Source organism: Calliphora vicina, chromosome 3 (genome assembly GCF_958450345.1).
Source record: "Calliphora vicina chromosome 3, idCalVici1.1, whole genome shotgun sequence".
Classification (NCBI taxonomy): domain Eukaryota; kingdom Metazoa; phylum Arthropoda; class Insecta; order Diptera; family Calliphoridae; genus Calliphora; species Calliphora vicina.
In genome coordinates, this window is record NC_088782.1 from 97,543,647 (window position 1) to 97,571,269 (window position 27,623).

The 27,623-nt window shown below is 27.8% G+C and overlaps 1 protein-coding gene across 2 annotated transcripts in view; it reads right to left on the minus strand.

Moving 5' to 3' along the window:
- Gbs-70E (Glycogen binding subunit 70E) overlaps positions 1–16,631 on the minus strand; it is a 30,151-nt gene extending 13,520 nt beyond the window's left edge. Inside the window, exons 1-2 of one of the 2 annotated variants that reach the window (XM_065504606.1) lie at positions 15,807–16,631; positions 4,720–5,097 (exon numbers count right to left, since the gene is read on the minus strand). In XM_065504606.1, the coding sequence (XP_065360678.1) occupies positions 4,720–5,027 (308 nt within the window). In that variant the 5' untranslated portion in view covers positions 5,028–5,097; positions 15,807–16,631. Of the gene's footprint in view, positions 1–4,719; positions 5,098–15,174; positions 15,551–15,806 lie in introns of those variants that run through there. The other variant, XM_065504605.1, reaches the window with a different exon arrangement.
- Between the last annotated feature and the right edge of the window lie 10,992 nt (positions 16,632–27,623).

A 27,623-nucleotide genomic window follows, 5' to 3' on the forward strand; every position in this document is an offset into this window, starting at 1 on the left:
AATATCGTAAAAATATTGCGCATTTTGACAAACAAATTGCTGGCTATAACAAAAAATTATAAACAAACAAAAATATTTACAAAAATTGAGAGAAGAGAAACTTATGTTAATTTCTCACAAAAATTATTAAACATTTAAAAGAAAATTCTTTATCAGGGTTGTAAAGAAAAAAAATTGTGTAAAATTGTGATAAGTATTTTTTTTTTTTGTAAATAATGTATTATGTATGTAAACATAAACATACTATATTATAGTATAAATAAAATGATAATGACATTTTTATTTTTTTTTATTTTAGACACAGACGCACAGGAGGCTATAAAACTATATATACACGCAGTCAGTCATTGAGTGTAGAAGAAAAAATAAAATCATAAGTATTTTTTTCGTATTTTATTTTTAGTATATCTACACTACGTTCACGTTCTGTTCACGTGATCAGCATAAGATCATTTGGGCAACATTTTAATTTATTTATTTTTTATCTGTATTTAATTTTTAAGAACTTTGTAAATTTTTTTATTTAGTTTTATTTCGTATGACAAAAATAAATGGTTAATTTTAAAACAAAGTTTCTGGTAGAAGGTATACATTAAGAATTTCAACACCACATCATGGCGTACGTGTAAATACATACTTAGATTGTTTTAAATTTATATAGAATTTGTAAATGGTAGATATATCTTTAAATTCGGAATTTTATTTCAAAATACATACGTAACATAGCAGGAAATTTTTAAGTTTTAAAACATTTAAGAGATCATTACAAAATTTGTTTAAACGTAAAAATTAGAGATGTGCTAATAATCGAATAAACAAACATTTTGATTAATCAATATACTGATTAATCGATTAATCAACATAGCTGATTAACCAAATCTATGATTAATCAATTAATTAATTAGAATTTTGATTATTGTAATTTCAATATTTTTGTTCAGATAAATTAAAAAGAAAAAAAACAAAATTCAAATAATTTATTTAAAATTATTAAAATGTCTCTAACTAATGAAATATTCTTTACTTTGAACAATCAAAATTATTCAATTAATTATCAATATTAACAATCAAAATGTTTGATTAATCGAATAATAGATTAATCAGAAATTTGATTAATCAGGCTGTTAGATTAATCGCACATTCAAAGTAAATATATCTAAGATTTTATGGATGTAAGTCTCAATATCTTTCATATCTTGAAAGATGAAATAGAATCGCTGAAACATGTTCGTATATCGAAAGCTTTATATTTGTTATCATAAAATGGCGCTACAATTATATCCATATAACTTGGATTACCGTTTGCTGGAAAGTCCGTTAGTTTGGAAGAAACTAATTCATATTTTGTATAACAGTATTTTCTTTAGAAACTATTGTGTATAACAATTTTTTCTGTAGAAAATATTGTGTATAACAGTATTTTCTTTAGAAACTTTTGTATATAACAGTATTTTTCTATAGAAAATATTTTCTATATCAGTATTTTCTATAGAAAATATTGTGTATAACAGTATTTTCTTTAGAAAATATTGTGTATAACAGTATTTTCTAGAGAAAATATTGTGTATAACAGTATTTTCTAGAGAAAATATTGTGTATAACAGTATTTTCTAGAGAAAATATTGTGTATAACAGTATTTTATATAGATAATATTGTGTATAACAGTATTTTATATATATAATATTGTGTATAACCGTCAATAAACCAACATTACTTGCATAATTCGCGATATAACAACAGCAAGTCTGGGAAGAGTGATCAAAAATGGTACCTTCCAAATGGAAATACTGGATAAAATCCATCTAATTTGCCATAGATCTAAGCATTGTATAATGTTTTTAGAAATGTTGATAAAATACCTTAAAAAAACATGCCACCCACATCTTAATAAACAAGAATTTTTGGGACCAACTGTTAAAGATTGATAACATAATTTGTAATGGTGATAGCCTAGATTTGAACTAGTAGACATATCTATTGCTGTTATCTATGCAGACAATGTATTTATATTATTGTTTAACTAAAGCATTGTAAATTAAACACAATTTCATTACATTGAACATCTCCCAAAAAATTTACTTTTTTTCAAGTGATTACATTCACTTCAGACATTGTTGTTTATTTTAGCTCTTTACAGTAATTAAACACTTACAACTCTGAACATTTTAAGGGGCTGTCACAATGACAGCAACAGTGAGTGCGTGTGACATATATGTATGTAGGTGTGTGTGTGAGTGTATTTTTGAGAATGAAAAAGAAAATGCCAGACATTTAAATGTCAGTGTTGTAATAGATACATTTGTACGTAATGTTTACTTTAGAAACTATAAAATTTAAAATTTTATCAATAGACACAATGTCTAATGTCTAGACTATAAATATTAGTAAAATTCATATACAAAGTAGGTACTACAATACTAATAATAGTACTTGTATAAGTTTTTAATTGTTTTGTGTATTATTTACTATAAATAAGTTTGTAAATAAATACAATTTTAACACGAAAATCCATTACGTACCTACTTGTACTTTCATTTATTTGTATTTTAATTATTATTTTATAGTTTTATAAATAATATCTATCTGTTTAGTAAAACAACGTAACATTGGGTTTTTATCTGTTTTTTTTTTCCTGTTGGAAAGTGAAATTTGAAACGTACAACTTTTTTTTATTGTTTATTCAAAATATTCGTTTTAAATAAATTCGTAGATCATGTAATAAGATAACGAATGCAACGTAAAGTTTGTAATATATATTGAATAATTTATTTATTATTATTTAATATCAGCTTATAATTGTAATTGTTATTATTAAATTATATTTGTATATAGGTTACATATTGATATAGGATTTAAAATAAAAATTTAATTCATGTGGCGCCATTAAGTAATTTCGCATTTATTATAATAAAATATGTAATACAAAAAAACAGCTTGTGTAAAAACAGTAATTTTATTATTAAGTTGTTATGAAATAAATTTAAAAAAATCTAAATATTCGTACAAAAAATTTTGTTTAACAACATTTTAATATTTAAATTTTGAGTCCGATAAAAAAAACGTAATATTGTAATATTTATCACAACATTTAATTATGTTTGTCATCCAAACAAAGTTGTCTGAGTTGAAGCTCCGACAATTAGGTCATAACAATTCAATAACATTAATAAATATATACCTGTTAACTTTACTATTTTTAGAGAGTTCAAAAATATTAATAGTTTCCGATATGGATCTTCTACTAGGAAGTTTTATAACAATCATGCAAGTCGCATGCGAATCTAAATATAACGCAAATTCAGCTAATTTATATCTCAAAACTGGTCCTAAGTGAAACTGTCATGAATTATTTATAATTTACTTTTGCTTTTCAATAATGAAAACAAATAAATTATAAATTTGTTTTAACCCTAAGGTGATTATGACAAGTAGATTTTTTTTATTGCAAAATCTGGTTAAAAAAAATCATTTTAACAACATGTATATTTAAAAAAAAGTAAAAAATAAGAAGATATTTTAGCAAAAGCTATTTATGATTTCATGGTCATATTTTCACGACTAAATTCGACTAAATTTGTTTAAAAAAATATATAATAATAATGATAAGTTCATTATTGTTATATATTCAGCAGTTTAAATAATCCCAGCAGTTCATGGTGAATGTCCCGAACGATTTCACCACTAATTACATAATTAGCTGCGTGACCAGTTATTTAAAAATGTACGTTTCCTAAGCAAGGGTTCAATTGACCCTACGTAGATTACAAATAGTGTATCTGACAGCTGGTCCAAAGTAGGCAACGCATGGGATTAGTTACAAAGAGATAGTAACAATAACCGGTTTCTTGTAAACAAACCATTATCCTACTACTACAATGGGACTAATCTTCCATATACCAGCTACAATAGGACAGTGAAATAACCGATAACAAATAGTTTACGAATAAAATTCGAGGGTATAAGAATTATTATTCTAATCCTGTAAACTAATGGTTGAACCGATAATAAAATATTAGTAGAAAGTAAAATAACCTGTGTTTAAAATCTAATATAATAAATTATATTCTTTGTAGTGAGTAAAATGGTTAAAATACAGTTCAAAATAAAAGTTGAAAGCGACTTCAGCTTAGATTACATAGAGACACTAAAGTGACAAGTGACTTCACGTTAGATTACCTGGGATGCATAAAGTTATCAATTGAGTTATATCTACACTACTAAGAGTACATATGTATATGTATGTCAAATGACTCAAAAATATTTAAATTGAAGTTATCCATGTAATCTGATATTATTGAAAATGAAATTGACTATTAGTAAAACTGCTTATTTCGTAATGTAAATAATACTGCACTAAAAAATAGTCAGTTTATTACTAATGATTAATGTAATTTAAATTACAAAAAAAGCCACACGTAACGTACCACAATTCATATGTAGACTTATGTATATAAAAACCGCAAGTAATAAATTTCGAAATTACAATGTTACAACTCATCAAATGTATTATTTTGCATAATATGTAAACATTACACCATTTAAGACAATAAAAAAATACAATTTAATTAAATCTCTTATAATAAATACTGTGGTGAATTGCCACATTCGTGATCGAGTAAAATTTATAGTTATTTTCGGATTTGTGATTATGACATTCAATATCGAGCAAGAAATTTAGTATATTTTAATTAAATTTCATAAAAAAAATCTCTTCTTACCTTTTCTGATCTGTAAAAACATCCGTATCGGTATTTTTATCTGTAACCTCAACTGAGGCAGGTGTAGATTTATGTAGGCAGGATTTACGGCGTAAACATGATCTGGGTTGGGCTTGTAACAAAGGCGCTGAGACCATACGCTCTAAACGACGACCCATATCGGGAGAAGTATTTGAACTGATATTGAACTGAGTAAATGAATTGTTAAAATTGTTGCTAATCACACGATTATTAGTGTTGTTATTAGTGATGTTATTGGTTGAACCAAAATTTGGACTAGTGGCACGCTGTTGAGCATTATTAACCATGGCCTTGGAGGCGAGTGTTATAACCTGGGGACGGCAATAGCGTGAAGCACGATTATGTTCATCATTACAACTGAAATGGAAAGAATAAAAAAAAGAGCATTCATTAAATATATCTTTTATAAGTTTATCAATTTACTATGTGTGTGCTTGTGTTTCGGTTATTATTGTCTGCAAATTGAATTCAATTAAGTATTTAGTACAAATTTATGAAAAATTTGGTTAAATTATCTAGTATAAAATATAAATAACTCAATTGTGTAGTGATCTTAAAAAATATGATTTTTTCTACATTTTTTTAAATAGATTTAAATTTATTAATTTTGTTGTTGCTAAGCGCTTAGTTGTTTTCGTTTTTTCATTTATTTATTTTTAAAATATCCAGTTGTTGTTGAATTTTATATGAGTATAAAATGAACAAAAAGTATGTGTTATTTTTCTTTAATTTTTGCTACTATATTGTAGTTGTTGAAATAATCAGAAAGCGAAAATAAAAAAAATATCATTATTAAATCATCACTAATTATGTACCATCACTAACAGTGTTGCATGTAATGCAAAGTAAAGCTTTAAAAAGTTATTAACGGAAGTGTATTTTTTATATTAAAGTTGATAGTAAGATAAATAAATAATCGTGATCTAAAATGGTATTTAAACATTATTATTTTATTTTTTATTTATTTTCAAATAATATGTACTTGAAATTCTCTGTTTTTATCAAACATACCACAATTAATCTTTGATTTACGAAAAATCTTTTCATTCTAAAGTGTTCCTAGGATCAAAAGAAGAATATTAATTACTTTATCATATTATGTTTCCACTGACTTGAAAACAACTCGTTTTACGTTAAACACTTGAACGTGTATCCACTGAGCTAACCTAATTTTGCCATTCGAAATTTCGAAGTAAATCTGGGATTTAGTTGTGATAAATGGAATGATAGGTTAGCAGATATGTATGTGTAATTACTTTTATTTATAATTTGTTTTGAAATCAATTTTTTTTTTAGAAATACATCCAATTTTCAGAGATAGCACAAATTTGTAAATTAACGCAAAGCAAAACCAGTTTGAATAAGTAAGAGCGCTATATTCTAAATCTTATATCACCAAATTATACTTCAAAATACAAATTTTAAATATTTTTATTTAAACAAAATTTTTTTTTTCCAAAGCTATATTTTTTTCATTTTTTGGAAAAAAAAATTATTCGATTTTTTTTTAAATTTAATTTTTTTTGTTGGTGAAAAAAAACCGGTTTAAAAAATATTTTTCAATTTACACCCATTGTAGGTCCAACTTACTATGGTCTTATATACGTCGTTGCAAAGGTCTTTGAAATATCTATCATTAGATATCCATATTGTCTATATTAATGACTTAGTAATCCAGATATAGGTCAAAAATCGAGGTGGTCCTGGTTTTTTCCTCATATCTCAGCCATTTGTATAGGAAACTTCATAGGAAAGCATGTCTGACAGAATTATGGAAGATTTGGATCCCGAAGATATCTAGGGTCTTCAGAAAATTGATTTCAACAGACAGTCAGACGGACATGGCTTAATCGACTCCGCTATCTATAAGGATTCAGAATAAATGTACTTTATAGGGTCGAAAAATTATATTGTGGAAATTACAAACTTATATATACACTTATCAAGAAGGTGAAGGGTATAAAAATAATGGTATCATAGAATAGCAGGATCGCGATGATCAAAATTGAGCACCAGTCTTGACCGCCCGTCTTGACTAACCATAAACTTCTTCACTTAAAGGGGGATCAGACGGCATGTATTGCTTGTGTTTTGTGCCATGTATTGGGACATTTTTCCACATGTAAACATATACATACCGTGTGATCCATATGAAACTTTGTGTATGTATTACTCGTGGCATTTTTGGCAATTAGAGCATGTTCTATTTTCAGGTGTATAACAGTGTTGTATTTTGAAATACAACACTGTGTGAGTGCAAAATAAAAAAAAACAAAACAAAAACGAGTAAAGAAAAATCATAACAAAATAAGTTTCATTGCATTAAATATATTTACTGTGATTTAAAAATGTTTTAAATAAATATATTGTTAAAAACAACAAACATATAAATTAATAGAGGTTATGTCACATGCAATTACATATGTACGTTTGAATGTGGAAATTATGAATCGTATGTATAACGTGAATTTTGACATACACATGGAATTGCATATTTATCGAATACATGTCCCAATACACAAGCAATACATGCCGTCTGACCCCCCTATTAGCGAACAATTTTGTGTGCGCAATGCGCATGTTTTGTTTGGACACGTCTTGTTAATGTTATGTTCTGTCCACACGAGACACTCTCATGTGTGGAAAATAAATTATCCGCTAAGTAAAAAGTTGATAGCTTGTCAAGAATTAGAATAAGAATTTATTGTGAACCAAATGATTCAATCTAAATGAGGGAAAATTTAGCATGAACAAAATAGTTCAAATCTTCCTTCCTATCCAAATGTGCTATCGAAGGTAAAATAATAGAGATATTAGGGATTTTTAGTTAAATTTGTACTATTTTTTTCATGCTAAATTTTTGGGGTACTTTAAATAAATAAAATTCTTAATAAATGCGAAATTAGCCCTAAGCTCTCTTTTGTTATGACTTATTTCTGACTTTCTGGTTGAATTTTCCGTTTTGGTGTATTCAGGGACTTATAGTAAAATTTCACGGATAATATTTTTGCGGAACATTTTAACCCCTTAAATTCCAGGTTTAATGGAGTTTGTTGCTCTTTTTTAAAAGAAGGACAAAAAAGACCCATACCTTGAGGATTTAGGGGATTAACGTATTCTATTTATGTAACATTTTACATAAATTTGCTGAATACATTTTATACATATTTTATATATATTTTATATTTAAGGATCACATGGTTTCTTATGCCGATTAACAATAAGAATGTGCCAGAGTTGGGAAACTTTAACCCCCCTCAAATGAAATTCAGATGTAAACTTTCAAAACGCCGATACAAGTGTCTATCAAAATTTATTGGTCTGACCTTGTAATTTTGGAAAAAATTTGATTTTGTTGTATAGTGTAATTATTGCGTTAGATAAATGTAAATCAAAGGAGATTTAAAAGATGTATATAGAATAGAAGAGTCAACAAAATTAATTGAATTCAGGCTATATATCCTATGAAATCATGGGTGATCAAACATTCCGCATTTAACAAACATATGCAAACATAATTAATGTATGTATTAAAAGCATTTGCTTTCATTCTTTCACTGTTTGCATTTTGTCATTGAGAAAACAATTTGAAAAAATCAAGATCAAGGCAAATGAAACAAATAATAATCATATTATGAATTAACTTTTTCTAATTCCCACACAAACTAAAAACAAACCAACCATCTCTACCATCTCTAACACAATTTATTTATTTATTTTTATACAATTTTAGAACACACATTAATATTTTGCAACAAATAGCATGAACAAGTGTTGACGACGATGATGCGAGTATTTATGTACATACGTCATTTATTTAAGATACAACAAAAACAATATGCCCTGCTTTCTATGTTTCAGGGGCAAGGGTAAAAAGCGTGTGCCCGTCCGTGTTTTGTCTTATAATCTACATACAAACATAAATACAATAATTGATTAAATAAAAATTATGAATAAATGTTGGGGACGCGGTTTTTATACCCTTCAGCTTCGTGAGAAGGGTATATATAAGTTTGTCATTCCGTTTGTAATTTCTACATTTTTCATTTCCGACCCTATAAAGTATATATATTCTGGATCCTTATAGATAGCGGAGTCGATTAAGCCATGTCCGTCTGTCTGTCTGTCTGTCTGTCTGTCCGTCTGTCTGTCTGTCTGTCTGTTGAAATCAGTTTTCTGAAGACCCCAGATATCTTCGGGATCCAAATCTTCAATAATTCGGTCAGACATGCTTTCGAGAATTTTGCTATTTAAAATCAGCAAAATCGGTCCACAAATGGCTGAGATATGAGGAAAAAACCAAGACAACCTCTATTTTTGACCTATTTTTTACCTATATCTGGATTACTAAGACATTAATATAGACAATATGGATATCTAATGATAGATATTTCAAAGACATTTGCAACGACGTATATAAGAATATAGTAAGTTGGACCTACAATGGGTCAAAATCGGGAAAAAAAATTTTGAACCCGAATTTTTTTTTTTTTTAAAAAAAAAAAATTGAAAAAACAAAAAAAAAATTTTTAAAATTTAAAAAAAAAAAAAATTTTAAATTTAAAAAAAAAAAAAATTTTAAAATTTAAAAAAAAAAATTTTAAATTTAAAAAAAAAAAATAATTAAATTTAAAATAACAATCGAAAATTTTTTTTTTTCAAATAATTCAAAAAACAACTGGAAAAAAAATTAAATTTTGTTTACCTAAAAATATTTAAAATTTTGAAGTATAATTTGGTGAAGGGTATATAAGATTCGGCACAGCCGAATATAGCACTCTTACTTGTTTATTTTTGCTTTGTATAAGAAAATATTAAAAAAAAACAAATAAGATTTCTTTCTCCATTCTAATAAAAATAATTTGTATGCTGATATTTGCAATTATTTTTGGCAATTGTTCATCTCAAATGTTATTTAGTTTGTGTTGGGGGGGTTCTAATAAAAAAAAAAATAATTTATCGATAAACAAGAATTTTTTTTGTTTATTTATTTAAATTTTATTGCATTTTTTGATAGATTTCTAGATAATTGCCAAGAGAAATATTTAAAATGTGGCTGTTTGTTTTGGGGAAAAAAATGGCGCCTCCGGAAATGACGCCAATTAGTAATTTGTCATATGTTTGGTTTATATTTTTGTGGATTGTAGGTGTATACAATGTAAATACACTGTAAGAATTAAGCATTTAGTTATTTTAGGAAGATATTCATTGAAATCTTTTTATTTATAAAATCAATTAAAACATATGCGGAATTTATTTTTGGTTTTAAATAAGTATTGGTATATTTTACATTGTCTTTTAGGAAATTACATTTTTTTTTGTATTTAAGAACATTTTTGGTAAATTTGAAGAATTATTAACATTTCATTTTTTAATATTTATAAAAGAAATCAATATAAATAAGAGTTGTTGAAAAAATCAAAATAAAGAATTGAATTAACAACATTTTCTATAGGAAATACTGTTATACGTAATATTCTCTATAGAAAATACTGTTAAACACACGATTTCCATAGAAAATCACTATTAAACACAAAATGTTATATAGAAAAGACCGTTAAACACAAAATTTTCTGTAGAAAAGACTGTTAAACACAAGATGTTCTATAGAACAGACTGTTAAACACAACATTTTCTATAGAAAAGATTGCTAAACACAATATTTTCTATAATAAAGACTGCACAGTGTTTTAGAAACTTTTTTTTTGGAAATAATTCGGTATCTTGGGAACTATTGGAGATATTGTTACGAAATTTCACATGGTTTGAGCTGAGGTGTTTTCGAGTTGACTTACATACGTTTGTTCAGCTTCCTAGCGCTAATGGGGGCCAGTAGGTAACCCCTCAAATTTTGTCACCTCGGGTCTTAAATTTTTTAAAAAAAATCGCCCAAAATTCATTTATGATCCGTAATGAGCTGAAATTTTGAATATAAATAGTTCTTGAGAAGATCTACAAAAAATACGCTTACAAGTGTAGGTTATCTCTATTAGTTTAAGAGATATTCAGGTTTATTGAATTATTATTTTTTTTTTTTTTTAATTTTGCTCGATCTTTTTATGGTTTTTTAGATATGGGTCCTACGGAGAGTCGAAATTTATTTTTAAAATATCAGCTATTTTGGCGATAAAATTCTAAATAAAATAAAAGAAACTTGCCAAAAGTTATCTCTTCCCTATAAAAAGGTTATACGCATCCAAAGTTGTAACTTGTAAAAAAGGCGGTATTTTTTAAGTTTTTTTCCCAAAAAAGCCCATATATTTTTTCTTTTGTAGAAAAAAATTTCTTCGGGACTATATAGAATTTGTATATGATCCGGAAAGATAACTTAATGCAAAAGCGTGTAAAGAAAAATTTGGCTCACTTAAGCAGACATATCACCCCCCAGTCCTATCCAAAATTGGCCAATTTTAAAAAAAATTTCGGTTTGAGTAAAAAATTCTAAAAAGGCGAAGCACCGATCCACGAAAAAGCTCCATATTTGTATAATCCCATATGTTTCTTAAATACCTACTAAGTATTTTTACTATCACAAGGTAAATAACGTCACAGTAGGCACTTTTCTAAAAAAACGGCATTCTTCTATTGTAACTGATTTTTGACGTTTGTGTCGAAAAAATCTGTATATATAGTCGAATCACAACGAATCTGTGCAGAAATAATACTATAACATTAAAAAGAAAACTTATAAAAAGATTTCTCGAGAAAATATTTATGTATAGAAAATATTGACCTGGCGTTGGATTTTTATAGAAAATATATATTGAAAATATTGAGTTGGCACCGGATTTATATAGATAATCTTGAGCTGGCTTTAGTTTTCTATCGAATTTTTTGAGCTGACGTCGGATATCCATATAAAATCTTGAGCTAGCGTTAAATTTCTATAGAAAATCTTCAGCTGACTTTGATTTTTATAGAAATGTTTTAGCTGGTGTTAAATTTTTATAGGTAATATTAAAAAAATATTATTTTAAGGCAAATGTATTTATTGTGTACATTTTTTATGTTTTTAATAAAATTTTACAGCTTTCTTTATATTGTACTTATAATCTTAATTAATCTTAAAAATTAGTTTTGGCCTGTTTTTTCCTCTCCTTTTTGCAACATTTTGATTAACGTGATCGATAAATTAATGAATCATTTTTGGCAAATATTTAGGAGCTTTTAGCGTAATTCACTTGTACTTGAATTAAACACACATGCACTTAACAATATTTAATTGCTATACATATAAAGTTTGTGAAATAATTTTGAAAACAAAACACTTTTATTAATACAAAGTTTTATTAAAATATTTTATACTTTAAAGTTTAAACATTTCAATGTAAGGTTAAGGATAATTTTCAAAAATCATCCAACTTAATTTTAGTTAAAAACCTGAAAATAATTTAACAAATTCATAAAATGTTTTCCACTTTTTTTTTTTGAACAAGAGTACATGAATAAACTAGCTTTTAATAATTTATTAAAAATTTAATTTTACACAGTTTATTTAGGTAATCTAAGTCAGTGTTTAAAATAGAGTTAAACCTTAGTTAAATTAATTAATACTCCGCCTGTTAATGGTTATAATTGTTTTGTTTTTACCCAAAAACCTAAAATTCTTACTAATATTAATTTATTGTTTCAAAATTGCTTTTTTTTAGTGCAGTTACTGACGTTATTTTTGAAGTACACATTCTTATTTTATCAATTTTTATTGATTGTTTTCGTATTTGTTTCTAAATTTGTTTATCACTTTTCCTTTCAATTCAAGTGTTTCTTTTATAAATATTTCATTGTTTGAGAATTAAATAACATTTGTTATTAAATTCACAAAATAATCCCAAAAAACCAACCTTTTAAAACGTGATCCATACATTAGTTTTTATTTCAATCTTATCGAAAATATTTTCTATTTTTTGTGTTTAAATTGTATTTATTGATAGCCATTATCTAAAAAAAAGTAAAATGAAAATTGAATAAATTTCGTTGCCGAATATTGTTTTTTGCCAATTGACCTTATTTGAAGGTAATTGATAAAAAAAGTTTTGGCAAATGTCTAAAGGCATGTATGCAGAACAATCTTGTCAAGTGCCGGTTAAATATTGAGTTCTTCAATTATTGTAATTTAATAATGAATTTATTGAGTTTAAAACAAACAATATACATGTGTAGAGGAATGGTAATTTAAATATATACTTATATACACTGATAACACTTTAAACGATAACTTCGATAACTGCTAAAATGTTCATCACTAAGTTATCCTTATTCATATTAGTGATGACACTATTATACATTTTTATTATCCTTTTATAGACTGGCATCTTTAGAAAATGTTTTAAAATACACACTTGCAAGTTATATTTAAAAAGTGCGTTTGTTGAAGCATTACTGGCGTTAAAAGAATTTCAAGTGTACAAGTACATATACAATTGTAAATGATAGTAAAGTGTTGTTATAAATTTCATATTTTTTCCATTGAATTATGTATGTCTGTATAGTTTGCTCTGTTATCGCATTGTATTATTACTCATCGCTAGAATAAATGGAATTTGGAGTTATGTTGTCATGTTAACGAAGAGATAAATTTGTTGAAGATTGGGGTAATGATAGATTTTTATAGAAATTCATGAGCTGGGAAAAGATTTTTATAAAAATCTTATGTTGACATTGGATTTTTAAAGAAAATCTTGAGCTGGCATAGGATTATTATAGAATATATTAAGCTGGCATTGGATTTTTATATAAACTCTTGAGGTATCGTTTATTTTTAATGGAAATATTGAGCTGGAATAGGATGTTTTTGAGCAGGATTTTCATTTTATAGGAAATCTGGAGCTGGATTTTTAAAGAAAATCTGGCGTTAGATTACTATATTTTCTATAGAAATCCAATGTCTATTAAAATTATGTGGATTGCAAAGTGGGGCAGAATCGGCTGATCCGATCGGATCGGATTTTTGGGCATAGACAAGGTGTATTCGAGTTTATGTCATTAAAACGGATCCTACAAATTCTCCAGGGGCGGCGATATGGGGTTTGAGCCCCCAAAGCGGAAAAATTTTAAAATTTCAATTTTGAAATGCCTATAACTTGGAAATTATAAGAGATAAATAGCGCAAGCATATTTTTTCAAGCCGAGCGCTTTCAAAAAATATAAAACTTTGAAATCGGATGAGAAAGACAAAAAACGGCACGTGTTTAAAAATTTTACATATCGAAGGTACTTTGAGCCCCCATTGCGCCATCCCTGGAGCATTTGTATGATCCGTTTTAATAACTTAAACTCGAATACTCCTGGAGCTGCCGTTATCTATATAAATATATAAATGTCTTTGTAAGTTTGTTTGTTGGTTTGTTTATTTGTTTGAGCATCACGCCTAAACGGCTGAACCGATTTTATTGAAATTTGGAACGTAGATAGATCCTTACTGGGAAGCGTCAACAGGCTATATATTTTTTATTTTACTACGACAGGGGTAGCGAAGCGCACCGGGTCAAGCTAGTATTTCTATATTTTCTACAGAAATCCAATGTCAGCTCCAAATTGTTTGGATTGTTGGATTTTTATAGAAATCTTGAGCTCGATTTTGTTTCAGTTTCCGTAGCATGGCTTCGAACTTGTGTCGTTAGTCCTTCGATTTGCGTCGTTTTGGTTTAAGTTTGAAGACATGCGTCAAAGTTGCGTCGTTAGTACTTCGATTTGCAGCATTAATGTGAAAATGTTTGTATCTAAAAATCTATTTTTCCAGCTAAAATTATGAATCTCGGAACCAATTAAATGAAAATCAATACAAATGTATGGAAAATCGTGTTTCGATCTATTAGTGTACTTGAATAAACATTGTGGAATTTTCGAATGTTTTCCATTTTATTGAAACATCTAGTACTTTAAATATGAGTTATTTTCGAAAACTAAATTTAATTTTTTATTTCTAAAATACATTTTAGCCTTTTTAATAGACACTAAACATTGTACTAACGATAATACAGAAATATTTTTATAGAAATACTGATTTATCGAAAAACAGTTGTCAAAAATTTTAATTTATTGTAGGCGTGAGTGACTACAGTGTTAAGAAGTAATGTACCTTTATAATTGCTATTCCCAAAAAATCTAAATTAGATTTCAGTATAGTTGTCGCTGTCGCGATATGTAAACAAAATATTGGGTATCGCAAATAATTAGAGATGGTATTTTATTGATTTCACTTTGGCAACTTCTTGCTTTTATTTACACTTTCACATTATTTGTGGAATTTATTGTTTATATGTATATATGTATATGATTTGAATAGATTTTATTTAAAAATTTTAATATTTTTTTGTTGAAATCCTTTGAATTTAATTTTTGTAGCTAATGTTTGTTTTATAAATATTTATTAGTAGGTAATATTTTGTTTATTTAATTTATTTGTTAGTAAATATTTACTCCGCCGGTACTCACTTTATACTTTGACGATTATTCATGAAGTCTGCTAGGAAACTAACGGGTGGACTATGACTAAAGATGGGTGGACTGTGTGAAATCATTTTGATTGACGTTTTAATTTACTGTTAATGTTGATAATTGTCACTTAGAGTGAGTGGTTGGATGGATGGATGCTGTTGTTGTAGTTCTTAAAGTAGTAGTAGTTGTTATTATTATTTGTTGTTGCTGTTGAGGTTTCTTGTTATTGTTTTATTTTTTTTTTAAATAAATACAACAAACAATTGATAAAGTTTCTTATTATGAAGAAGAAGAAGCAGCACAACAAGTAAAACAACAATAAAAGTATTAAAAATAAAATAATCACAGTTTAAAATGGCTGTTGTTGTAGTTTCTTTTGTTTTTGTTTTTTTTTAGAAAATTATGCCTATAAATAAAAGAGAATTGAAAAGAAGAAAGAGAACAAATTATTATTATTTTATAAACATAAACAAAAGCAGAAATTGTTTTAAAGCAGTGTAAACAAATTATAAACAAATTAACAGTAAATAAAAGTCTAATAACTTTAAGTTAAATTAGCAAATGAAGATGATTTTAATGGTTTAAATGTGTTAATTAGCAAAAATCACAAACAATTTAGTAATACTAACCTTAAATTTAAATTTATTAAATTGAGTAGAGGAAAAACATTACATGTAATGTAATTTAAAAGAAAAACGTTTAACAATTTTGTATTTAAGGAACTTGTTTGCTTTTAGTTTTAGTTTTAATTTATTTTTACTTTTTTTTTATAAATATCACTTTTTGTTTTTGAAATTTTCACAAATTTTTCATTTCTTTTTTTTATAATTTATTAAAAATTATGATCACGCTGCTTAGGCGTGTTTATTTCACATGCTACACGTTGTTTTTAGTTAAATAATTTTCAAAATATTTTTTGTGTGCTGTTTTTTTAATGTTAAACTTTTTTCTTAATTTATTGGTTTCTTATTAATTTTTTTTTAAAATAATTTTCTGCTGGATTATTGCAAAGTTTTTGTTTTAATTAGCATTGCTGGTTTAATGACAATTTGAAAGTCACTTTTTTAATTGACAGTTGTTTTTTGACATGAGTTTATTTTGTATTTGTTTGTTTTTCGAACAAAACAAAAGCGTTTAACCGTTAATTAAGCCTTTTTAAATGCTTTAATTCAACACACATACATAAATATACGTAAAAAAACATCGAAATGTATTGTAAAGTTTGTAAAAAAAGAAAATTGAAAAAACAACTAAAATTTTTGTGTTTCTCCTTGTTTAAAACAAAAAATATTATTGAGTAGTAGAGTAGAAAATGTTATTTTTTCCTTCTTTTTCAAAAATAATTTCACGCCGCGACGCGTTTATGTGCCCGTTTGGCTGCTCGACGACGAATGATCGTTTCTTTAGCCAATAACTCAACACGTTAAAAATCGAAAATACCAAAAACACAGCCACCAACAACAATAAACGTTGTTGTGAGCAAGCAGCACGCTGGCATATTAAGACATGTAGTACTAGTTACTTGTGTGTGCTGTTGTGGTCGGTCTGTCCCAGCATTAATACTGAGCAAATACAAACGATTCGTATATAGTAGAGCTGAGTGGAAGCACCACAGCAGATCGCGCAAAATCGTTTTGTAGGTATGTAGATTTTTAATAACGAAAAAGAAAACTCGTTGTCGTCGTCCGTCCGTCCGTACATACTATATCATTCTGTACGATTCTTTTTTGTTGTAAAAATACCAACAATCAACAAAAACAAAAAAAGAAGAAAATTTATTGTCTGAGGGAAACCTTTTGTACCTCCACTCCTCTAGTTTTCTTTGTATAGAAAAAGGTTTAGCAGTGCATTCAAGGGGTGATAAAATGAGTTAAGCGGGTACTAAGTGTATTGGTACTTTATTATATCCTTCACCTTCGTGAGAAGGGTATACAGAAGTTTGTCATTCCGTTTGTAATTTCTACAATACAATTTTCCAACCCTATAAAGTATATATATTCTGGATCCTTATAGATAGCGGAGTCGATTAAGCCTTGTCCATCTGTCCGTTGAAATCAATTTTATGCAGACCCCAGATATCTTCGGGATCCAAATCTTCAATAATTCTGACAGAAGTTTTCTATTTAAAATCAGAAAAATCGCTCCACAAATGGCTGAGAAATGAAAAAAAAAACCAGGAAAACCTCGATTCTTTACCTATTTTTGACCTATGTATATCTGGATTTCTAAGTCATTAATATAGACAATATGGATATCTAATGATATATATTTCAAAGACCTTTGCAAAGACGTATGTAAGACCATAGTAAGTTGGACCTACAATGAGTCAAAATCGGAAAAAATAATTTTTAAGCCGATTTTTTTTTTCACCAAAAAATTTTAAAAACCAACTTATTTTGTTTAAAATTTAAAAAAAATAAATTTAAGAATAATTCGAAAAAAAAATTTTTCCAAAAAATGGAAAAAAAATTTTGTTTACCTAAAAAAAATATTTAAAATTTGTATTTTGAAGTATAATTTGGTGAAGGGTATATAAGATTCGGCACAGCCGAATATAGCTCTCTTACTTGTTTCAAATAACATTTTATGAAATGCTGCAAAATATTTTGAACTATAAATCGGAGAATCGGCTGGATAAAGGTACTCATTTTATGAAACCTTAGATATTTTAATGAAAAATACTTAGAAACTTGCTCAGGATCAGGGTACCGATTCGAAACAGTTAAATGGTAACGATAACGCAAATTTGGTTTATTTATGACTGAAATTATTAATTAACTTCTGTAGATTTCCAGGCCATTAAAATCCGGAAAATTTCTTATTTTGGTGACATCATTAGAGGAGAAAAATATGAAAGGTTTCTCCTAATACTCCGAATTTTGAATTGTTTTTTTATCCGCAACTCAAGATTTTGGAGGTGTTTGCCAAATTTGAAAAACAGATTATTTTATACTCGATAGAAAAATATGTAATATCACTTCACAGATATTTCTATTGTACTTCATTTTGTATCACTGTGTTATTTATAGAATAACGATAACGGTAATTTAAACGTATCGGTATAGTCGATTATTTCGTCTACGGAATTTTAGTGGTTGTGATAACTGCAGTTATTTCGATAATGATATTTTAGAGGTTATGTTGCCAAGCTTGATTTGAATTTATTCTAAATCCTAAAGTCACAGTTTCATTGAACATATAACCAATATACTGAATACATATCTCCAATAAAATTTGCTCCCAGTTGTTAATAGATGAAATAAAGCGTTGGACCGAGAAGACTTCCTTGAAAACCACCAGTTTTTATTTCATAATTTCTCCGGTACAAAAGAACTATACTAAACAATACTGATAGCACTATGAAGCTACATTCGGTATATTTTTAATCATGGATGGTGTTATTTGGTCATAATCCGAAGATTTTTTCTTCGATAACATTTCGAACTTCCTCTGGACTATCTCTGATGTGCTCATCCGTAGTTGTAGAAGATAGGGGGTTCGGTCGCGATGAAATTAAAAGGGGATTCGATCTCGATGAAAATAAAAATGGATTCTGCCGCGATGAAATTAAAAGGGGATTAAGTCTTTGGACAAACCAAACTTTCGACAGCTTTCATGAGCTGTTGAACAGCTTTCAAGAGCTATTGAACAGCTTTCAAGAGCTATTAAACAGCTTTTTTGAAAGCTGTTGAATCCATTATCATTTTCGATAGAATTCCTTATCATTTTCATCGAGATCGAATCTCCTTTTAATTTCATTGCCACAGAATCCCATATCATTTTCATCGTGACCGAACCCAATATCTACTACTACTATCCGTTATCTCATAAACCGAAGGATTTTCAGATACATAATCATTCTTGACTGGAATGCATTACTCAGATATTCGGCAAAATAAAATACTTTCTCCTTGGCACTTCGTATACAATTATCATCAACCATCTTCATCCACGGTATTTGGCCTTCCACCGATAGTTTAAAGGGACAAGATCGTATGACAAGTTCGTTCATGAACTACCCAAGTCTCATCCAGGGCCGAATTAATTGATATATTTCCAGCATAAAGAAAATCTGCTTTGTAAGATGGAAGAAAGTCTATAAGATCAGGAATATTTTCGGATCCGTAGATCACTATGTAGTTTAATCAAGGGTTATGACAGCCAGCCGGTTTTTACTATCAACTAGGAACTTGTCTACATCTATGATTCATTAAACGCTCGTCACAGTATCTATGTATGTTTCACATTTTAATAACTATCGCCATGTGAATTCTTCAAACTTATCATTAGTCATCAACAATCTTGGGGGACAATATACTGCAAATGAACAGGAATAGTATCATGAGAATTCATTGAGGAACTGGCAGTTAATTATCGAACATAGCAGGCGCAGATCCAGGGGGCTGAAAAATGGAAATTCTCCCCCAAAACCGATAAGGTTTAATATAAAAAAGGAAAAAAGAAAATTGTAAAATAAATTTTACTTTATTTAACCTCCAAAAAGTTGTCCTGGATCCATGCCTGGAATATAGACTTAATGATTTTTGGCAAATATATCGCTTAGTCAGAGTAGACTAAGCGATGTCTGTGTTATGGTCAGATATATTTAGTCTTAATAATTGGTAATAAATGGAGTAGATTTTTGACTCAAAATTTATGCACAAAAATGAGCTTTTGGATATTCTTAGATAATGCAATCAAAATCGGCCGTAAATGCTCTAAGAACGAACTTTGATATAATCTTTGAGATGAATACACCAATCAGGAGGATGTGGTTCGAAGTATATTAACGAGTTTTGTTGCAAATCAAACTTTCTAATAATAAGATTCTGTAGAGTAGGACAGTCACATAGAATATGTTGTTCCTATTCATACAGTTGTAACGTTCTGACATATAAAAGGATGCTTAATTTTTATAATTTTAAATAAAGCACTTAAATCAGAATTGGCTTTAGGAATATTTATTATGATCCGAAAGAACAATCTGTGACCATGCTGTAGGTTGCCCAGTCCAATTTTCGATCGCTCTTTTTAGCTAACGGTATCTCACGAATTACGCAAGTAAAGGTGGCTTCCAAGTCTTGAATCGTAGCTGGCTTATCGACGAAGACATTTAACTTCATATTGCCCCAATTAAATCAATCCAGAGATGTGATATTCCATGATCTAGGCGGACAGTTCGCCTCCAAATGCACGAAACATACAGGTGAATAATTTGGAGATCTGATGAAATGTCAAACAATACTCAATTGATCTATGAAAACAAAAACCTCTAAACTTCAAGAGCCATAATTTTTCATATCTCCGAAGGTGGACAAACATTACAGAATCGTACAAGGATCGAACATTAATATTCACTAATAGTGGAGCTGTAGGTCATACAAATATTTTCAATTTCGTAGCACAAAATCGTAAAATGAAGAGCCGCAAAACAAAAGGTACTTTTTTGAAAATTTAAAAATGTTGGGAAATTGATTTTTTTTAGAAGATTTCAATCCAAATATTAAATATGTCCAAATAAAAATACCCAAAAATCAATTTGTAAAAAATTCGAAAAAGTACCTTTTGTTCTACGGCTCCTCAAATGTACCACAGTTACAACAACTAAATGTACCAGCCATTACAACAATTTCGTCAAACACAACTGAAACGTATTATTTTTTCTCTCTGACTTTTGACTCTCAATGTTGAAGGAAGAGTAAATAAAAATAAATCTGTGTATCTATTATACGAGATTTTATATACATACACGATAATGTAGAATTTTCTTTTAGACCTGCATATTTTCATCTACATAGTACATATGTCAATTAGTGTAGAGTTTGTTTGCATTGAAACAAAACGAACGAAAAAATTAAATACTCATAAAAGAACCCTCATCACCAAACAAATGCCATGATCATCAACAATATTTTCTCATCAAAACAATCATATTCGTAACCATCAAAAAGGAAAAAACAAAATAGTGGGTAAATAAAATATAAGAAAAACTCTCTTTCAAAACAATTTCAATACAATATGGACTAGTAGAATATCACACCATCCCTGACACAGGTATATTACAAAATATACATATATACATAAGTACATACAGAGACTCACTCATTAATATATTTATTACCCAGCAAACACTGATAATATTTTGTATTTAAAATCTTTTTGACGTTTAAGATTGACATGTATATAATAGCGATTTCAGCAATTAGGGGTGTTTTATCTCAAACTTATTTTGTTGCAACTTTTGGAAATGTGTGGTCTATATTATTTTATTTTAAAGACTAATCGCTAAAGATCACTATCATATTCATTTACGAGATCTGTCAGAAATTGTGGATGTGCTGAAAAAATAGGATAGTATCGATTGAATATGAATAAGTGTGACAGATTTTTTAACAAGTCTGTTCGAGTTCCCTTTTGTTCGGATAATTTGTGTTTGTTTACATTTGAGTAGATCTGCCATCACACTTAGTTGCGATTTATTTAGAGTATGACAGAAGTCTATCAGATTTTTCAATTCTTTGATTTTGTGTTTGCTGGGCTAATATCTACATTAGAGTGCTCCAAGATTGTATGGACGAAAAAAACTTTCTAGGTACAGGCCGTCCCCCCCTCTAGAATTGTTCTATGTATTGTAGAAACACGTTGTGTAAAATATTAGGATGATAGGATAACGTTAACTGGTGGCGCAACGACGCTGAAGTTTTGAGGTGCATTTACAAGGGGAAAATATGCAATTTTTTCAGTTTTTGTAAAAATTTTGCCATTAAATAATGACTTTTACAATTTAATTTAAAAGAATCGAAATGTGTACGTAATTGTCGTTATAATAAGATATAAAAGACAAAAATTGGTGAAAAAATGTTAAAGTTATTAAAAAATCGCCAGGCCATTAACGTGTCTCAGGCCACTAGAACAAGAAATTTATGAACAAAATTAACATATTTTGAGAAATATTAAAATAAAAGCTTATTTTTACTTAAAATATATCCATATTTACTTGTATATGAGTTTTTGTCCTCGTAGGATACCGTTAACCTATTCGCAGGTATGACCAAAAAAATTTAATTTTTTTAACGGCAGTTTCAAAACTCCAATTTCAAATTTTTAAAAATTTTGTTAAACAAATTTCAGAATTTTTTGATCATCACATGGGGATTTATTGACAACATAATAGGGAATAAAAATGTGAAAAAAGTATGTCAATACCTCCTATAGTTTTTCCGTACCTGCGATATAAATTTTGCGATTTTCGAGAAAAACTAATTTTTTGGCCATATTTTGGGGAATGACCAGAATTTCCTTACCGTAATGATTTTTGAGTAAAAGCTATTCAGAATAATATAGTCCAGGTAATTTTAAATATAGTCTGAAAGTTTTACTAAAATCGGAAAACTTTAACCCTTAAATCGTGAAGGTCAAAGGTAAATTTTTTCAATATTTGGAATATCTCATGGAAAGATAGCGAAATATTATATATTTTTGGGCCGATTTTGATGAAACTTAAGAAAAATATAAAATGAAGTCTAGTATTTACAATAACAGTGCAAAAATGGAAATTAACCCTTAAGAGTACTTGGGGTCAAAATTAATGTGTTTTTCGTGATTTTAAAAGTTGAGGGTCATTTGGACCCCAAGTGTTATTAAGGGTTAATTTCCATTTTTGTACTGTTATTGTGAATACTAGACTTCATTTTATATTTTTCTTAAGTTTCATCAAAATCGGCACAAAAATATATAATATTTCGCTATCTTTCCATGAGATATTCCAAATATTGAAAAAATTGACCTTTGACCTTCACGATTTAAGGGTTAAAGTTTTCCGATTTTAGTAAAACTTTCAGACTATATTTAAAATTACCTGGACTATATTATTCTGAATAGCTTTTACTCAAAAATCATTACGGTAAGGAAATTCTGGTCATTCCCCAAAATATGGCCAAAAAATTAGTTTTTCTCGAAAATCGCAAAATTTATATCGCAGGTACGGAAAAACTATAGGAGGTATTGACATACTTTTTTCACATTTTTATTCCCTATTATGTTGTCAATAAATCCCCATGTGATGATCAAAAAATTCTGAAATTTGTTTAACAAAATTTTTAAAAATTTGAAATTGGAGTTTTGAAACTGCCGTTAAAAAAATTAAATTTTTTTGGTCATACCTGCGAATAGGTTAACGGTATCCTACGAGGACAAAAACTCATATACAAGTAAATATGGATATATTTTAAGTAAAAATAAGCTATTATTTTAATATTTCTCAAAATATGTTAATTTTGTTCATAAATTTCTTGTTCTAGTGGCCTGAGACACGTTAATGGCCTGGCGATTTTTTAATAACTTTAACATTTTTTCACCAATTTTTGTCTTTTATATCTTATTATAACGACAATTACGTACACATTTCGATTCTTTTAAATTAAATTGTAAAAGTCATTATTTAATGGCAAAATTTTTACAAAAACTGAAAAAATTGCATATTTTCCCCTTGTAAATGCACCTCAAAACTTCAGCGTCGTTGCGCCACCAGTTAACGTTATCCTATCATCCTAATATTTTACACAATGTGTTTCTACAATACATAGAACAATTCTAGAGGGGGGGACGGTCAAAATTCGCAATTTTATTTTTTTGGAGCACTCTAATCTACATAGATTCTAACGCTGCGTTTACACATGCAAGTAGATTGATGAAAGTTGATAATACGTATTATTATCGAAAATGTCGAAAATACATCGAAATGTCTACAAGTTGCTTGAGCGTTTACACATGCAAGTAAAAGTTCATTTTGTAAATGTTAGCGAAGGAGAATGATGTCTTCAAAATGCCACAAATATAAGAATATTACAGCTAATTCGATAAATAAACCTTTTATATATCAGCATTTGTTATTTTTAAGTCCATTTGCGGCTTGAAACCAAATTTTATTATTTTTATTCATAACAATAAAGTGTTACCATGATATTCAAATATAAAAATTTCTGGGGAAAATGTTAGGTTAACAATTTTTATAGATATTAGTAACAATTTTATTTATTAAAACTAATGAAATTGCTATTTTTACGAAAACGATAAGCATTAGTGGTCATTTGTACTATTTTCTTTTACAAAAATACATAAAATAAGTTAAAAATATAATTATTATTTTACCACCTTCTGATAAATTTTTTAAAAGCTATTTATTGGCAACTCTATTTGTCATCACTTGTATGAAAGTGTCGAAAATCACTGTCCACCTAAATTCAGTAGGCAGTGAGCTGCAAGTGGCTGCATGTGTGATTGTGTTAGTGCAAAAGTATGTATGTATTGTGTTTTTCGAACTGTTACTTGCATGTGTAAACGCTAGGTAAATGTTTTTATATTTTTATATGCATTCAGCTATAGAACAGTGTTATTGTTTTACTTCATAAAAATGCCGGTATTGTAAAATTTGTATATAGGGTTCTCTTATTTCTTCATTCATTCATTATTTTTTTGTTGCTCTGTTTTCTGTAATTATGCGTTTATCTTCATTTGTAAATCTTGTAATACATTTTTTACTGATTTTCATTATCGCGTAATTTATAAAATACGCATTTTCAGAGTAAATAAATATCTATAACTGTTGATTGAGCCATAGACAGAGAGATGGATGTAGTAAGATTAATCGATATTTCAATGTTTTTTTTAGGTAGCTTTAGTTTAAATGCGTGATCTATCTAGTCAATCGTTGGTAGAGACAGAAAATTCATTAATTACTAAGTCTACATGGCAATTGTCTGGACACGTTCCAAATTTGAGGACAAAATCGGAAAAAGACATTTGTAACATTAAATTGTAAAGAGTGATTCATATACAGTTTTTTTAAGACTTGGAAGCCAACATTACTCGTGTTATTCGCGATACCGGTAACAATGCTGGAAAGAGTAAAGTCGCGGCCAACATTTGAATGAAATTTTCTTTAAAAATTAAATATCAGAGATTGTTTTTTTCGGGTCATAATAAAGATTCCGACATCCAATTCTATTTTAAAGGCCGTATTCATAAACAAATTTTAAATTTAAACAACGTTTTAAAATCAAATTTTGTATGAAAATTTAGCTTTAAAACATTGCACAGTGGTATAGAAAAAAAATAGAGGGAAATAAATATGTAACTTCTTTCACATGCACAAAGAGGAAGTGTTTTCGAGTGAACTTGGACCTCACCAGGGCCGCGACCAAGGGTCCTCAAAGTAGGACATCTCGGGTATGTTACATTTTTAAAACGATCCTATTTCTTCATTTGTGTTTCGATTTAAAAAAAAAATACACACATAGAATCTTCTCATCGAGCACTACAAAACGTAGCTATCAATTATCTCTTATAGCTTAGGAGCTATTCGCATTTGAAAATTAAATTTTCAACATTTTTACCCACCATACTCAAATATTTCCCGATTTTCTCAAATTTTTCTGAATCCTTAACGAATTGTTGAAATTTTTTCTTTTAAAGAAATATATGTATGTACATTTCTAATACATGAGAAATCTTTCAATATAATGAGCAACCAAATAGATATCCCTGTCAATTGATTTCTATTTATAATGAATTCATCCATAATCCTTTCCCAGTAAATACTTGCAACGAGAGAATAAAATCAAAATTTACAAAATTACTCTCCTAAATTCTCAAAAATAGTAAAAAGCATTGTAGAATAAGCAATGTACAATTATTAGAAAGTATATTCTCAATTATACATTCCCAATAACGTCAAGCAAAAGAAAATTAAAAAATATAAAAAGGAAATGCCAAAAAAAATAATTGAATTAAAATTTTTATTACAAAAATTTACTAACAATTGAAGAAAAACTATATTTTTTTAATAAGTGTTTATAATTTCAGTTAAAACGTAACAAATTTAAAAAATATCGCGGTAAAAAATTAAAAAAAGTTAAGTGATTAAATACATAGTTTGACGTTTTAGGGGTGAACATTGGAAACTCTCTCTAATAATTGTACCTGGTAACTGATTGTACCATGGTAAAAAGTAAATGAACGCTTTTCCAGTAACAATTGTTTTATACACAAAATTTTCTTATTTTATTCCTTTTAAAATGTATAAATACTTAAATTTTATTGAAAATTATTTTTTTTACATTTTTTCAAAACAAAAATAAAATTGTAAATAAATAAACAATAACACAAAACATATGAAATATAAGCTGCTAACTATTACGAGTTCAAAATAGAACTTGTAATAGTTTGCAACGAGAGAACAATCTCTAAAATTTATACGCTCTTGATTTTTTCTCTACTTGCAAGTTTTTTGAGTTAATGGACGCTTTTCCAGTAACAATTGTTACTAACTAGTAACAACTTTTAGTTATTGAACATAGCTATTATCATAATAATATTATGCACTTCCCAAATAGTAAAAATAAAACTAAAATCATAGAAAACTAGAAAAAAACTCAAACAAAAAAAATTACTCAAAATAATCTCAAATACGAGTGTTGTTTTTGTTTTCACATAGTTTTTTCTACTAATACATTCTCACCACTTAGGTTTCTGACAACTGAGTTAGGTCTTTGACAGGAGAGTTTTCGCTCTATGTCTATTCTCTGACTAAAATATAACTAAAATTGAGTTTGCTAACATAACTACTTCATTTTCAATATTTAAAACTGCTAATTTATTTTATAAAATATTTTTATAATTTTTTTTATGGGGTTTTTTTAGTTTTCCTCTTGATCTAAACTGTTATTTGTTCCTTATTATACATATTAGTTAGACAAAATACTATTTTTGAGTTGAAAAGTTTTATTTATATCTAAACTCTCTATATTTAAAAATGTAATATTGTATACATATATATACATATATATGCCTTTGTACAAATATTATTATAAATAATGAATTGAGTTGAAAAAAAACTGCTAAATTTGAAAATCGTTCCTGAAGCATTGCACTACGTAACCATTGTTTTATTCTACGCATAACTGAGAAACTTCTTTCGCAACTAGCAAAACTGATAGTAAGGCTTATTGCCACTTGTAAAAGTATGTAAATGCTTGGAGAGATATTCTTGTCAATTTTGGATTTTATCATTTCAATTATCATGCAAAACATGTTATTAATAATGCGTTCATCGGCGCCATCCAAATCTAATATAAAGAAATTTTTAACAGCTTTAGGTAATGGAATGTTTTGGAATCGGTATTCATATTCAAAATTATGCTATCTATTACTGTATTATATATATTTAACTTCCAATAATCAACTGAAGGAATAGAATCCGGCAAATCCAGATTTTAGCTTTTACCTAATGTTGAAATCTTCAAGATCACTTTTAATTACAGCGTTATTTTTAATTACTCGCTTACAATTTTTATATCTACAACTCCATCTAGTTGTGCAAAGTCTGTTTATTATTTTATATTATTATACTGTTTAATTTGAAGAGCTTGGCTTAGGTTTTTTAAATC